General features: G+C 47.3%; 1 protein-coding gene across 2 annotated transcripts in view; it reads right to left on the bottom strand.

Annotated features, from left to right (window-relative positions):
• Positions 1 to 56: 56 nt before the first annotated feature.
• SNX30 (sorting nexin family member 30) overlaps positions 57 to 16,305 on the bottom strand; it is a 113,869-nt gene continuing 97,620 nt past the window's right edge. For both annotated transcript variants that reach the window (XM_067040927.1, XM_059071566.2), the window contains 2 exons: positions 10,005 to 10,157; positions 57 to 6,153 (listed from right to left, as the gene is read on the bottom strand). In XM_067040927.1, coding sequence (XP_066897028.1) covers positions 6,094 to 6,153; positions 10,005 to 10,157 — 213 coding nt within the window. In that variant the 3' untranslated portion in view covers positions 57 to 6,093. The remainder of the gene's footprint in view (positions 6,154 to 10,004; positions 10,158 to 16,305) is intronic.

Genomic DNA, 16,305 nt, shown 5'->3' on the forward strand with positions numbered 1-16,305 from the left:
GAGGCACACATGTTTTCCTGTCCTATAAAGCCGTACAAATGGAACGTGACTCAAGGTAAAGAAAGCATCTTTTATAGGTTTATTGGTCCATTACTTTAAGTTAATTGAGGTAAAGAAACCTGTTTTAAATTTACAAGCTAATAGTTTATCAAGCAATACAAATTCTTTTGTTTACCTTGAAATGTAACACTAATCCCATAGTACACAATGGACAGAATTTTTTATACACAGATATATGAAAAAAAAAGTGGACAAAATCCTCATGCCAGCATCAAAAATGCAACAAGAACTCTTTTCTCTTTATAGTCTCTGGGTTCCACAACAAAGGAAAAAAAAAAGGTGACGTTCTTTTTAAAGTTTGGTAGCTTCATGAAACAAAGACTTTGATCTGTAAATAAGTTGCCTTCTCATCTACAACACGCATTCCCAAGCACATTTTTTTTCCCCACAGCTTTTTATTTGGCTTAACAGCAGCATGGAAAGAAGATAACACATTTACATGGAGGACTTGATCAATACCTCAGGGTTTTTCTTTTAAAATTTTAAATGTAAAGAATGATTTCTAAAATAATAAACAGTCCATAATTTGGACATGACCTAAGCAAAAGGTTTTTTTTGCTTGTTTGTTTTTCCAACAGTTAAAATACAAGTTAGAAAGTTTGCTGGCAGTTTATTTCACAGGAATATATCAGATGTACATCATGTCTGAACGCATTCCCGACACATAGACATCAAGGGAACAGGTACAAGAGTACAACGGACAGGGTGCTATAGGACAGGACCAAAACCTCAGGGGTGCCCAGGAGAACGGTGCTGACTGCTAAGAACTGCTGGTTTGTTATTCGATGGGGGCCCAGCTGACACGGGCCTTGTTTTATCCCAATGAGTCACATTTTTGTTTGCAATGTACTTTCCCCTCCCCACTTCCCCACTGGGGAAAAACCAATCACCCTTCCCTCCTACGAGTACCATTTGTGACTGGAGGGACGGTCTGAGACTGTGAGCCAGCCTGTCACACAGGGGAGCTGGCAGGTGTTACCTGCTCACACCTGGCCTACAGGGCGCCCAGAATCACCTGGTGAGAGGGCAGCGCCGCCCAGAGAGGCGCACGTGCTGTACCCAATCACTGGTTTTAATAGTAAAAGCTCTAGACAAAGGACTAAATTACGTGAGTCAACAGCACGTTTCCTGTTTTTGGCATGTCAACCTGCGGAGAATTTCTATGTAAAATATGCTGCGCTGAGGCCCCCACGGTATCTTTTAAGAAGCTGTTCTACAGAATCAGGGTAAACATTTAATATTGTCATAATCTATAGAGTTCTCTGTATCTAAGTGATTTGTCGATGCTGATACCATAATATCAAAAATGTGCCAAAAGGCACTAAATTAATCTTTCACACTTTAAAACAACAACGACAACCAAAAAAAAAGGTTTTGTGGTCCCTGCGTTTCCTTACATTATCAAAAATATCATTTGGCAATAGCAGTGCTTAGCTTTCTCCTCCCGAAAGGCAGCCCTAATTATGAACCTCACTTACTCGCTTGTTTCTTTAAGAGGAACAAAGACTGGTTATGTTAGGCCTCAAGTATTTAAACTGAACAACTGATTACATCTCTAAAAACTCTTTCTATCCAGAATCTAAAAAACAGTAGGTGAAGAATAAGGCATATTAGCAGGTGTTGACAACTTCTCAAAAAGTAGAGTCAGGCTTTTAACAGTCTGTGGCATTTCTAAAAGTCTGCATTTGTTGACTTGCAAGTGCTAAATACACAAAATGTTTACGAATGAGACAAATATCTTACTGGTTTGTTAACGTTATTTTTTCAAAGCACTTATTTACAGACTATCTACAGTAGTAAAAAACTACCTTGGTAACATATTTCTTTTGCCACACAGAAGGGGTCAGACAGTCACACCCAGGGAGCACTTCGAAGACATGTGATTAAGAAAAAACAGTCACACTCCCTGGGACTGCTCCCCACCCCAAACCTTTTCTAACGTAGACAGCCCTGCACGTGCTCTGATCTGTGCAACCATGGAGAGACCAGATATCCTTAATACAGAAAGCAAAACCACCTATTGGGTGGGTTGATGAAAAATCAGGTTCCTGGTTTATTCACTGAATTAACCAACCACAAAGAGGCGAACAACTCCCGACACACCCAGCTCAATCTGTAGGTCTGGCCCGGGGGATGGCAGGTCAATTTGAGGGAAATGTCATCTGAATAGAGGAAACACAGTAAGTGAGAGGGCGGGCGTGTTCAATCTGGTGGCACACGGAGGATTTCTGCAAGTGAGAAGGTACACCCCAATTCTCAAAACAATTTTGCAGATAGGGATGGCCAAAGCAGTGCTACCCCAGCCTTCCTTCGGATGAGATTACCCAGTTGCCACAGACCTTGAAAGTGGGTGTCTGGGAAGGTGGGGACCAGGACTGGTGTGCCGTACCCGGACAACAGGCAGACCTGCGTTGGGTCTTGGGATGGGTTAAAACGGGGCTCCACTCTGGCTGCTCTAAGGGGCCGTTCCTGCTCAGAAGACAGGCTGCCCTGGCCCTGTGGCTCTCCCTCCACTCTCACCAGCTCAGGACACAGGGCAGTGGATGACTCTTGTGTGGTCCCCACGAATGGCATCAAAACAGAGCCAGGTGCCCGTGATTTCAACGCCATCAACAGCAGGGCCAAGTCACACAACGTCTGGGTGCCTCCTGGGCTGATACCGTCCCAAGAGAAAGTCCACGTGCGCGCTGCCACACGGCATCGTGCCCTTCTCTAAAGGGAACAGCCCATCGTCCCAACGCAAATGGCAGCCTCCCAAGAAACGAGCAGCAGGTGTGCATTTAATTCCCTCGTGTGGACAGCCGCTGAGAAAACACATTCAAGTCAATAACATGAAGGACACACTCCGGGTGTGGCTGAAATTTGGCATGAGGACACACTTAGGTCACACTGAGGTCACCAGGAATCATCGTTAAGTCTTACAAAACGATAAAATCCAACCCCAAACCTGGCTCGAGGAGGAGCAGTGGTTCCTTGCTTTGAGCAGAGCGGCCTAGAGGCTTCCTGGAGATCCAGCATGTGGTAAGGACGAGCAGTGTCCATATCTGCTGCAAGTCGCAACGGCTCTCTTCAACCGCATCTGCGTCTTTAACATCTGCTCAGTTTCTAGGAACTCTCTCTTCTGCCCTAGCCTGGATTTCTAACCCAGGTGAACTGAACCTTTCACTTCCCAGGCCCAGGGACAGTTGACAGGGATGACCTTCCACTCCCACTGCCACGTGCTCAAGTCTCAACCTGTCCACGTGTGTCTGCCTGAGGCAAGACACATCCTCAAGCAAAAACCTCTTGGAAAACAAATACAAGAGAGGAGTCAGTGGTCTCAGCACCCCGACTTTTGTGGAGCCAAGAAGGATGGGGTGATGAAGCCTCTACGAGGCAGTCTTTGGCACAGAAGTCTCTGGGTTACACTTCTCACAGGGAATCACCTTCGTGCTGATGGAGATGGAGAGGTGAACGCTTGGGGCTGCTGACCCTCGGGGGCCCGAGGGAGCCGCGGGGGTGGGAAGGGCTGGAGGGCCTCCTCCACTGCCTACTGTCCCTTGCCCTCTGGGCCAGCCTCCTCACCTCATCAGATGCCAGCCAGAAGTAAGGGACAAAGGTCCCTTTTCTGGAAAGACCATTTCTCCAAGGAAGGCTGCAAGATACCCTGGTCCTCCAAGCTCTGCTATCAATGGCGCGCTGGAGGTCGGTTTGCCTCGTTCCAGCTCTCTCTGGAAGTCTGAAAGCACAGGCACACCACAGGGCGACCAAACAGACAGGGAAAGATGAAAGCCCAAGATGCCTGCATCCCTTCAGAACCAGTCTTCTGCCTCCAATAATGTAAGGAGATGACTGTGTACCCCACCCCCCTCCCCGTATGTCCTAGCAAGGAACCTGATGTGTTGGGGTTTTTTTTCTGGTAGGGCTGCCTTCTTGCCCATCTAACCCTTCCACAGGAATGTGTCTGGGCTTTGGCAACTAGCAGCAGACTAGAGTCTAGTCTTCCTGTAACTCCTTCCACAGTTCTTTCCAAGCATTTGTCACACTGGACAACGTTTTTAAAGCATATGTCCCACCAGGCAAGACTTCACATGTTCCCAAAGATAAGCATTCGCCTCTGGGTCAGTCTAGTGTTTTCTGCCAAATATCCATAGAAGGCCATCAACCCACTATCACATACATGCCCCGATTCTACCAGCAAGCTGTCACGCTGGACCTGGACATCGACACCCACACCAACAGGATGGTTTAGAGGTAGAATGAAACACTGACTCACCACTCGGGGTCTATGGACTGTTCTTACTCTTCTGCTTCAATGCATCATCTCTAACTGTACCAAACAGAAAATTCACATCAAAGGATTTTAGAATGGCACAAATGGGGTCTAACAGTGTGCACAAGTACCAACTGATACACAAATTACCACTTAAACTGCGGCTTTTTCAAACATGATGAAGCAGAACCCAACTGTCCTGGGCTGTCCAACGGCTGCCCCACCAGCATCACAGCCGTGGCTGCCCCAAGATCTGCAGCTAGAAGCGGAATGCAGTGACCTCAGCAGTCTGCACGTCGACCAGTATCTGCAGGTTCACTTGCAAACGCAGCAGTGTCTCAGCACAGCTGTTTCATTAAAAAAAATACTACCACTTATTTGAGGCTCAGATTTGTCATTTTATAGAGATGAGCCACAGACGAGAGAACACAAACACGACATAGGTAGTTTTACTTCATGAGGGGAAAAACACGAGCTGGAAGAGAGATCCTCTTTGTCTGTCTCTTTTGTGTTGACACACTTGAAAAGGAAAACTGCTAATAGTTTGAAATGAAGACTTTAGCTGCAGCCATCCCCAGGAACGTGGCTGTAAACTGAGGAGGTTTCAGTTTAACTAGTAGCGAAGAGTTCGCTGTCACCCTTGGCATCTTCGAGGCCCTCTTCTTCCTGACTAGGAAAGAGTAAGGTTAAAGCACTTCACGTAGAGCATTCAGACTGAGTTTACACATCTTGACTGTATCATAAGAATATGCCAGCCTCTCCCCCAAAAGGTTGCCCAAACATTCAGCGCACACAGCAGGAGACATTAAACTAGGAGTTTTTGGTGAGGTAAAGGCAAATTGCACAAAGCAGACATGGGAGGTGGGGCTTGGTACTATGCCCGCTGACCTCAACACCTCGGAGCTACTCCGACTTCAAGACAACAGATGACCCCTAACAGGCCTAACTCTCTACCCTGATGACATTTAACAAGCAAAAGAACATTGAAGAACGTCACAGAGAAAAATGCACCTTTTTTTTTCGTTTTACACAAAACAGTTTCCAATCTACTACATTTTAGTGTCAGAAACAAGTTCGGGGAGCACTGCCCCCTCAGCTTCCCAAGGCATCACATCAAGGACAAGGATGCTAGCTTGCTTGCTCTAGCATGGATGCACCTAGACACTGATTAAACGGTCCTACGCGAACCGGAAACCATAACGCAGGTGTCACTCATGACAGGCAGGCAGCAGGCCACGCTCAGAGCTACACTGTACATTAAGGGCTTCCCACAGAGGCGCCGACACCTCCTGCTAAGCCGAGACGAGTCAAGGCCCATGGAGGTCAATTCCAGAGCCACCGTGCGCCCACGGAAAGCAGGAGCTGCCTTCTGTTCATGCCTTCCTCACGGCCTTGCAAAGCAGGACCCGGCTTCTCTTCCATGGCAGGCAACTCCGCTGTCCCCAAAGAGGGGACTGTAACGAGATGTCAGAATGTCAGCTGAGGGCTGTCTTGTCCCTCAGTTTCAAATCTTCGTAGTGTCCCACCAAACAGGTTCCTTCACACCACGGAGGTATGCTTCTTCTGCTGAGAGATGGTGACGGCCTTACAGACGCCACCAAGGAATAAATACTCATTGAAAACAACTGTCGGACAAAGGTGGGGGTAAGGGAAAGAAATACACAAAAGAGAGATGTTTCTGTGGTTGTTTTCTTGGTGCTACCTCTCTAGCACTGCAGGGACATTCCGGTGTGGGCGCCATCCCCTGCACAGGTAGGAGAGTCTCTGTCCCAAGAAGGAGCTTACTTGGCCTCTTGCTTCTCCTGCAGTAGTGGGATAATCGACTCCCAAGCCATGAGGCACTGCAACGACAACACACACACACACACACAGCATCAGCATGGAGTTTCAGATTTCAGGGTCAGCCGCTTCATTCTGCTTTGATCTATCCCCTCACACACTATCAATCCTGCGGGGTCACCTTTGTCTAATGACACCTGCATGTATTATCCAGAGCTAGCAGAAAGAAGGGAGGCAACAGGTGTTTGACTACATCTCCCCCTGACCCCGTCTCTACGAAAGACTTCAGCGTCTCTATGAGGCCTAAATGCACTGTCCATAAAGCTCGTGTCAGTGAGTGGAAATGCATTCACTGAAAGAAATTCCCTCCATTCCAAAAGCAGAAGAGAGGGCAGGCTGCAAACCCTTGGTGAGGCCCTAGGTTCTCAGCCAGGATGGAGACACTGCTGCAGGTGTGGGTGGTGCCTGCGGGAGCGTATAAATTATCTTGGAATGGGCCAGCCACCTGACCCACAGGGGACAGAAAACCCGCTCTTCTTCAGCCACCTCAGATCTGCTTTGTGTGGGCCACTCCTGGATCTCCCATAAAGGAAAACGGGGAGAGGGAACTCTATTTATTGAGTTTTATCACGTCCAGACACTGTTATGTATTTTACATTCATTGTCACTAGTCCTCGGAACAACTCTAGGAAGGAGAATTCTTATTATTTATTACACAAACACACATTTCACAGGTGGGGAAAATGAGACCCAGAGAGGTTAAAAAAAAACTTTCCCAAGACACACAGCTCATAAGTGGCAGAGCTCGTGATTCCAAAGTGGATGTTCTTTCCACCACACATATGCCTTTCATTCCAGACCCTTCAGAAGAGCCAAGAACTTGGAAGACGCTGGCCCTCTTCTCTGAGAGCATGCTGCTCAGCAGAAATGACCCTCCCTTTGAGCAGTCTCTTGCATAAAGAGGAGAGACAACTACATAAGGCCTTTCTTAGGAGCAGCCCAAGGGTGAAGCAAGGCTTTGTGTTAAGTCATTTGGGGAGGAGACCTGAGGACGGGGGAGGAGAGACGCATCCCTAGATCAAGCCGGGTGAAGGGAGTGGTGAAATGGCTCCTTGCTTCCTCCCTTGGTGACTCTGAGGTTGGAGAAGAAGCTGGACTCAGACCCTGCCCTACAGAAGGAAGCCCGGGGAACCTCAAGGAGCTTGCTGTCAGCAAGAAACCCAGTGTGGGGTCCATGGCATCCTGGGTCCTGTTCTCTCCCTCGGCCATCATCTCTGATCTGGAAGGTTCTTCTATGTCAATGATGGGAACCAAGGCCACACCAGCTTGCTTTTTCTTTCTTTCTTTTCTTTTTAGCATTTTAAAAATGTATTTCATTATACAACTATTACATGGAAACATTTTCATTGTAAAAAACTTCAAAAACTACAAAGGAAGCAAAAGGTCCCCTTGACCACAGACCCAAATAAATACCAGCTTTCTTCACAAAGTTAGCTACTGGACAAACACTCAAGCTTTTTCCCATCCGAGGACCCTTAAATACGTTGCTCCCTTTGCCTGGAATACTTGTTCTTTGTCTCCGAGACTCAGGTTAAATGTTACTTCCTCAGATTGGCCTTTCCTGCCCACTCTACTTGCTCCCTTCCATCCTGATCTGAATGATGCCCCCTAGGTCTTTCCTCCCAGTTTCCTGTTCTTTTCCTGTAGGGCACGTATCTCTCTGAAGAGGTGGGATTCTTGGATTAACGTCTATCCTCCACTAGACAGACGGCTCCTTAATGGCAGGAGTCCTGCCACTTTGTTTACCAATGTGTACCTGGTCCCTTGTACACAGACAGTACACAAAAAGCACTTCTTAAATATAAGTAGGAGCCAAGACGAGGCCCCAAGACAGTGGCCCTGTTTGCAGTATAGTGGCAAGACGTGGATAAAGGCCCTGGGTTTGAGTCCTGGGACCCGGGCCTTGGGAACACTGGAATTAATCACCGAGAGGAGGAATGAACATCCAACTGAGTCAGCACTGGCGCAGGGGGAAGCGGGGCTAGAGTGAGGGCATGAGGGAAGGAAGCACCATTCACTGAGTATCCACAATTTGCCAGGCACATTAGAGGTTCTCAGGTATCATTTCATTATTTCTTCACCGTCATTCAATGGATAAGGATCACTCCCATTTTGCAGATGAAGAAACAAAGGCACAGGGGGCTTCCCTGGTGGCGCAGTGGTTGAGAGTCCGCCTGCTGATGCAGGGGACACGGGTTCGTGCCCCGGTCCGGGAAGATCCCACGTGCCGCGGAGCGGCTGGGCCCGTGAGCCATGGCCGCTGAGCCTGCGCGTCCGGAGCCTGTGCTCCGCAACGGGAGAGGCCACAACAGTGAGAGGCCCGCGTACCGCAAAAAAAAAAAAAAAGAAACAAAGGCACAGAGAGGCACCCTGTCTAAGAGCACAGTCAGTAGAGGAATGAGGCCTTGGCTGCACATGGAATGATGTTTCCACCTTTGGGCAGTCAGGACTGTCCCCAAAGATCCGTGGTCTCTGTCCCCCTCACTGACAGTGTGTGGTAATTCTCAGACCTGTGGACCAGGAGAGCCAAGTCCGATCCTAGTTCAGTCATTCATAAGGTGAGTGACCTTGGGTAGAGTTTTAAAACCTTGCTGAGCTTCCATTTCTTCAGCTTTCAATTGAAAGCCCCTAAAACCCACTTCACAGTGTCATGGTGAGGGTTAAATTTCAATTTAACGAGATCACATATGCAAAGCATCCAGCCGAGTGCCAATGTGGACACACAGTGGGGGTCCCAAGAGAAAGGTACTGAGGAAAGGTGTATGCCACCTTCCCCCTTCCCTATGAAACAGCCCTTACTAAGACCTGGCAAGTAAGGGCCATTCCATGACTTTCTTCCTTAACCCTCCTCCCAATTGAGATGCAGACACACTGCCTCTGCACAGCAGCCAGACCAGCAAAGCTGGTCTGAAAAAGATGGATTCTTCTAGTTTGAGATGAGGACAGGTTTCTAGAATTGTGATGGGAGTAGCTGAGTTAATGCTTGTTCAGCTTGATTTTAAGTCTACAGGTTCCTTGTTGAATTACCACTGGGCCATTCTTCAGCGATAACTTTAAGCTTTAAGGAATATTAGAATTCGTTAGCAGAAATGATCTAGGGTTAGATGTGCTAGGAGCAAACTCTGATTGAGCATTCTCAGCTGCAGCTTGATGACAGCTGTGTGTGTGTGTGTGTGTGTGAGAGAGAGAGAGAGAGAGAGAGAGAGAGAGCGAGCGAGCGAGCGAGCGAGCGAGCCGGGCGGGGTGCTTACCTTGAAGTCCACAGGTTAAGGGGACTCAGCAAGAAAACTGTTTCTAATTGTTTTCTTTGGTAATCCTACATCCCTTTGTTTTAGATACTTAAAAACAGTATTTCAAAGTCTGTTTTTAAAAAACAAACAGTATTTTGATAAGGGGTCTCTAGGCTTCACCGGATGACCAAAGGGACCCTCGGCACAAGGAAGGGAAGAACCCCTGTGTGAAGAACCACAGAACAGCTTAAAGGAACCCCGAAGCCTCTATCAACTGGGGACATCCCTGCGCTGCAGGCGTCACTGACTGGGAAGGAGCCGCTGGAAGAACTAAAGGGCTTGGAGGATAAAACTGCTGCTTCCGTCAGCAGGGTGTGCAAGTGAAACCCCTGTGGGCACCCAGGGCCCCCCCGCCCCACCCCCCGGCTTCCAAACCCAGCACCACATCTAGCACAGCAGGGTGAGGACACACAGGGGTTGCTAAGACTAAACACATAAATTAAGGGAAGGAGATGGGCCCAGCAGGACCCTTCTGGACTTCTGGCAGGCCCTGACCAGAGGCTCTGGCTATCAGAAACGCTTTCCTAAGGAGAGGACTGTCATCTTGTCAGCCTGCTCATTACCTTCTCGTAATACTGGATGTTCTTGTCGGCCATTCCCATGAGCAGCTGCCGGAAGTCCTGCCTCTTGCTGCTCTGCCACCTCTCCATGTCGGCTTTCAGATCAGCATTGAAACACTCCATCCGATCCTGACATTTCTCCACATCTGCTGGTACCTGGAAGGGGATTGCATACACGGGAGCTTTGTATGTGTAACGGGTACCTCATGCCCCTATGCTCACACATTTGTGAGAGGCCAGATTACTGCCTTAAAATGCCATGGACACACTCCCTCCTCTGGAGGCATTTATTTGTAGGCACAGCCTTGGGTTTCCAGATGTAAGAAAGAATTCTGAAAAGTGCTATCCTGACCCAAATTTTTAAACCCATCCAAGCCAAACAGTGACTTGTGGGGGAAACACTTGCCTGGGTTTACAAACAGGAAGAAGAAACGCTGTGATTCAGTCATATGTCTTTGGCTCCTTTTAGGAGTTACCCATCCAAAAGTGAAAATGTGTGCAGATTTTGCAAGTGTACAGCAGTATTTGGTATTGTGCTGTTATTCTCCTATGTCCCATGTTGAAACTAGAAAAGAGGGTTTTCCATATCACATGAACTGTTCCATTAACCGTGACGTTTTGATGATGCCTATCTCCATTAACCAGAGAATTCATTGCAATAAGACTACTGGCCCACTTTATAAATCAACTGGAGACTTGTCCATGCAACCCCCAGATAGCAGATAACCAAAAATAAAGAATTAAAATTGGGTAATTCTGGGGAAGTAGAAAGAAAGTTGTTTATGCCTGTCAAAAACCATGAAATATAAAGAAGAAATATACAGCAGGCTATTTCTAGTTTTTCTTAAGGAAGTTTAGAAGGCTTTCTCAAAACGGAACTAGGTCCCCTGAATTTCACAACTTTCACTTTGCTTTGGTGAGTTTCATCCGCCGTACACAGGTAGAAAGAAAATACACAATATTATAAGAAGGTAATGGGAAATGATCACCCTGGTACCCAAAGCACAAAGCTGGCTTCTCTCCTAACACAGAAGTTCCACTGGACTGTGATGGTGCCCGGGAGGAGGGGGGGGGGCGGTCAACATGCCCAAAGCTGAGTCACACACCCACCTGCCAAATGCTTTCCCAAAACAAGTGAGGCCTTGTACATTTTGTGTGCTGGGGCCTCTGATCCCAAATGTAACCATCAAGGTCAATCTCTACCAACCACGCAAGTTTTATACCCAGACCTTATGGGCAGGAGCTGACCCAGAAACACCTCGGGCAAGGCCAAGCCTGAGGGAGCCAACCCCTTCAGGGCTTCCAAAGTGCTGAAGGCACTTAGCCGTCTGTCACCCAGACCTTTTGGCCATGGCTGCAGTACACAGGAGCAGGGAAAGTGAAGCCGCCTAGGTGAGGGGATTCAAATGTGCCTGGCACGGGCACTAAACTTGGGAGAGACAAGGATGAGTCAGAGAGGAAGATATACAGTCAGGCATCCTGGGCGACTTAAAAGCAAGGAACTTTGGGGAATTCCCCAGCATCCAGTGGTTAGGACTCGGTGCTTTCACTGCCATGGGCCCAGATTCTATCCCTGGTTGGAGAACTAAGATCCCAGAAGCCACTCAGCATGGCTGGAAAAAAAAACAAAAAACAAACAAACAAAAAAACCAATAAAAAGGAACCTTTTTTGGGGGGGTGGGGGAGCGTTCTCCAAAGCACTTAAACTTCTGGAAGAAATTTTAAAGAGGACTCGATTTTCCCTCCTGATCTAGCACTGAAGTCACTTTGCCTTTCCCTGCTGATTGACCTGTTACTGTTGGCCACCTTGCGGGAAACCAAAGTGCAAACAAGAGTGCCCTGGCTTTGCCTCTCCAGAGCCATTCCCTGACCAACATCCCAGGAACCAGCCTCAACACACACCCAGAGAACCAGTCTCTGGGCTGACCTCCCTTCCCTCCCCGAAGGCACAGTCCAGTTCCCTTATTCCTCTCCCGGCCACTGCTCATTTTAGCATCTGGGGAAAAGTGCCCACGATCAACTTCGTGTTTAGTTAACTACTGCAGCAAGGAGGAAGGCAAAGCTCTGAAAGGAAAACCTCCTGGGACATGGTGAGAAGAGAGGAGCTAGGCTCTCTGATTCCAAGGAGTGCTCACCTAGCAAAGATTCCTGGGTCTGGTCTGGGGATGAAACTCTGGACTGCATGACTGCCTGAGCCTCGATGTGGGAAGTATTTTTTAGCTTATCGTCTTCCCAACACACTCCACGCTGGGCACAGAGGGAAAGCGCTTAGGTCTCAGCAGGCACATCTCATCTCAAGTTCCCCATTCTAGTTGGGAAGAAAAGGAACATGGCTGGACACTGCGGGGAGATGTCTCGAGCGCTTTCACTTCGCTTGGAGCCTGTGATAGGCACACTGCAAGGAGGAGCTGGAGGGTGAGGACAACTGGATGGTGGAGCCGGCTTCCTTGAAGAAATACCAAAGAGGCGACTCCTCAAAGATGACGGAAGCAGGGCCTGTGACTCCAGAGGGACAGTACATGCCAGTGACAGAGACGAGACAACACCTGGACCCGCCTCAGGAATAGCTAGCAGCTAGCTCACAGGCCACAGAGCCCTCAAGGGCAGAGAGAGAGAGAGAGAGAGAGAGAGAGAGAGAGAGAGAGAGAGAGAGAGAGAGAGAGAGAGAGCGCGAGCCCCAGCTGGCGGGGAGCAGATGAGAAACCTGGGGCTCTTCCTGAAGGCCAGGGGTTCTGAGGCCCATTTAACTCAGGAATCCTTTTTGGAAAATAGAAAAGCCTTGTGTTTCCTCTTACTATAGAGACAGTTCTACAGCCAGACTTCCAGGGTGTGAGTACTGCATCTACCACTTCCTAGATGGGTGACGTTGGGCCTGTCTACGCCTCAGCTTCTTTTTCTGGATAATACCCTCCACCTTATAAGGTTGGAATGAGGTTAGACGAGGCAGTATATGCATAAAACTCCTGGTACCTGGCATGTGTTAAGCGCTGAACCAATTATTTGTTAGTTCTGATCAGTATCAATATTGTAAAGCGCTGTTCACAAAAGATCATCTGTCATTTGCATAACCCCTCAAGTCGAGAATATTTTACTGAACTTTATTCCATGTCACATCAAAAGGTTTTTTTCATTTTCCAAATAGAACACATTATAATACTATTAAACGTGTCCTTTCAAACTTCATGCCACCCTTCACCCCTCACCCCAATATTTCGCCAGAGATGAGAGATGAGTCAACACCAAACTATACTGGCCTGTGAGCACCCTCAGCACCCTGGAGCCAGGGTGATGGCTGAAATACCAGAAGGGACAGATCAGACCAACCTGGTGGAGACAGAACTGACAGATTTGGCAACCAACTGCACACAAGAAATAAAACATAGGAAGTCAGAGAGGAGCCTAAAGTTTGGGTGGCAGTAGTCCACCATATGGCTCACGGTAAAGGACAGGTCCACAGACCAGATAAAGGAGGTAGCTGCAGCCATGGGAAGGGTGAGACCTCCCTCCACAAGAGGGGGCTGAGACAACTCAACAACAAAAAAAACAAATAACCCATTTTAAGATGAGTTAAGGTCTCAAACAGATTTCTCCAAAGAAGTGATATAAATCGCCAACTAGCACATGAAAAGATGCTCCATATCACAAATCCTTAGGGGAATGCAAATCAAAACCACAATAGGCTACCACCTCACATCCATTAGGATGGCTACTGTTAAAAAACCAACCAACCAGAAAATACAAGTAATGACAAGGATGTAGAAAATTGGAACCTTTGCACATGTGGAAGAAAGTATGGCAGTTCAACAAAAAATTAAAAGTAGAATTACCATATGATCCAGCAATTCCACTTCTAGGTATATATCCAAAAGACTGAAAGCAGGGTCTCAAAGAGATATCTGTACACCCATGTTCACTGCAGCATTATTCACAAAAGACAAAAGATGGAAGCTACTAAAGTGTTCGTGCACAGATGAATGGATAAATAAAATGTGATATACACCTACAATGTAATATCATTCAGCCTTAAAGAGGAAGAAAATTCTGACACGTGCTACAACATGGATGAACCTTGAGGGCATTATGCTAAGTGAAATAATCCAGTCACAAAAAAACAAATACTACTTCATTGTAACTACTTATAAGAGATACCTAGAGTAGTCAAATTCATAGAAACAGAAAGTAGGAGAATGGTGGTTGCCAGGGACCAGAGGGAGGGGAAACAGGGCTTTGTTGTTTAATGAATATGGAGTTTCAGTTCCATAAGATGAAAGGAATTCTAGAGATTGGTTGCAACAATAATGTGAATTTACTATAACACTACTGAACTGCACAGTTAATAATGGTTAAGATGGTAAATTTTACGTTTTGTGTATTTTGCCATGATTAAAAACTTTTTTAATATATGGGGGAATAAAAGAGGGGGCTAAGGAGGGGAGGGCCAAAGGGTAGAACTCATGGAAAAGACTACATGTATAGGCTTAATAAAGGAGTCAGCAGAAGTTACTAAGAAATATGGGCACAGAAGCAGGAAATGAGTCAGAGACAGCAGAGCCACAGAAGCACAAGGGTGGAGGGGGTTAGAAGAGGGAGGAGATGGGAGGGTTTAAAAAGAAGAGAGTAAGAGGGATTGCGAGAGCTGTCTGAAGTGACCAGCTGCTAAAGTTGCCCAACTCTACGGAGAGGAGGGCTGCTGGCAGCAGACGCTTGGGCTTGCATTCCTCTCACTTTTGTTTCTTTCTGGATGGTGTCTTTGTGACAATCAATTCACTGACTAGTAACACTCTGCATTCCTTCCTATCTCAATGTTCTGATTTTTTGACTGACGTACTGTTAAGAGTTACGCTACCTTGTATTTGGAGCGGGTAGAGATGGGAATAGTCAATGCTAACGGTCAGGTGTTGCTGATCACAAGATACCAAGAAGGGAAAAGAATCTCCAGACAAGACCTCAAAAGACAACAATTTCTAAACAGAGGACAAGACTGCATTCTTCACATTGGTTCCCCTACCTCTCGTGAGAAGTTCCATTACAGAATATTGGTTGTGGAGCAATGGGAGATGGGTAACACAGGATGAGATTAAGCATGTGTGTGCTGGAGAGCAGGGTGGTAATGTGAATTCACTCAACAGTCACTGAAAAATGTATTAATGAACTCTTTCCACGTGCCAGGAATCTCTCAGCCCTACGATGTGAATCTCTACCTAAGCATCGTTCTTGGAGCTAGGCTGGAGGCATCACATTATCTGCTCCCATGAGGTCAGTAGGTTAATAAAGTCCCCAAAGATTATATAAGGCAGACATGATCCCAGTATTGGGGGAGAGGTGCCAGGACCAATGACAGAACCAATTCAAGACGGTTGTCTTCTCGGCTATATGCCACTAAGTGAAAAGCAGGGCACAGCTTCCTAACTGGTACTGTGTGAACGACAGCAATATTATCCCCCGAGCCCTCTGGGAAGCCAGAGTTCCAGGCTGGTCACCTCCAGTTTCAAGCAAACTGGTCTTTGATCCCAGTGTGCCATGCAAATATTTTCATTTTCTGTGGGAGCTGTGAGATGAAGAGAAGTTGAGGAAACACTGAGGCAGGGTAAAGATTGAGAAGAGGCTACTGAATTTGGCAAATAGGAAGTTACTGGTGCCCTGAAAGAATGCTTTTTAAAAAAATACATAAAAAGAAACAAGCTTCAGAGAATGGCAGCTGAGGAGGGAAAAGTGAGCGCCCAAGTGGAGAGCAAATGCACTGAGAACAGGAGCCACGAGCTCCCCTGCACCCGCTGAATGGACTAGCAGATACAGACTGAAGAGACAGCGGCAGGCCCAGGTTCTCTGCCCAGTCCCTCTAGCATCAGCCATGCATTTTACAAAAGCCAGATGCCTCACTCCTCAGTGAAGCAAAGATCGCTGGGAGCACCTGTAGTGGGGATAAAGGGCTCCCACTTTGGAACCAGACATATCTGTGGCCCAATTCCAGCTCCACCATGTGTGAGCATTGGTGTGTAAGTCATATGACTCCCCTGCGTGCTGGTTCCTCATACCTGCATTGACAGAAGGCTGTTGTAGGAATCCAGTAAGGGAGGTGACAGAGTCTTGCCCTTCTGTGGCTGATGAGTCTGGTTTCCTAAGCTAGGCTGAGATCACAGCCGCCGTGGACAGGACTGGGAATTATCAGGTGTGTGTCTCCTCAGTTGTCGAAAGTATCTGGGTGAAAAACTGAAACCATTTCCACTAAGATCAGGAACAAGACAAGGTTGCTCACTCTCACCACTCTTATTCAACATAGTTTTGGAAGTTCTAGCCACAGCAA

Source organism: Kogia breviceps, chromosome 8, assembly GCF_026419965.1.
Source record: "Kogia breviceps isolate mKogBre1 chromosome 8, mKogBre1 haplotype 1, whole genome shotgun sequence".
In the NCBI taxonomy this organism is placed as follows: domain Eukaryota; kingdom Metazoa; phylum Chordata; class Mammalia; order Artiodactyla; family Physeteridae; genus Kogia; species Kogia breviceps.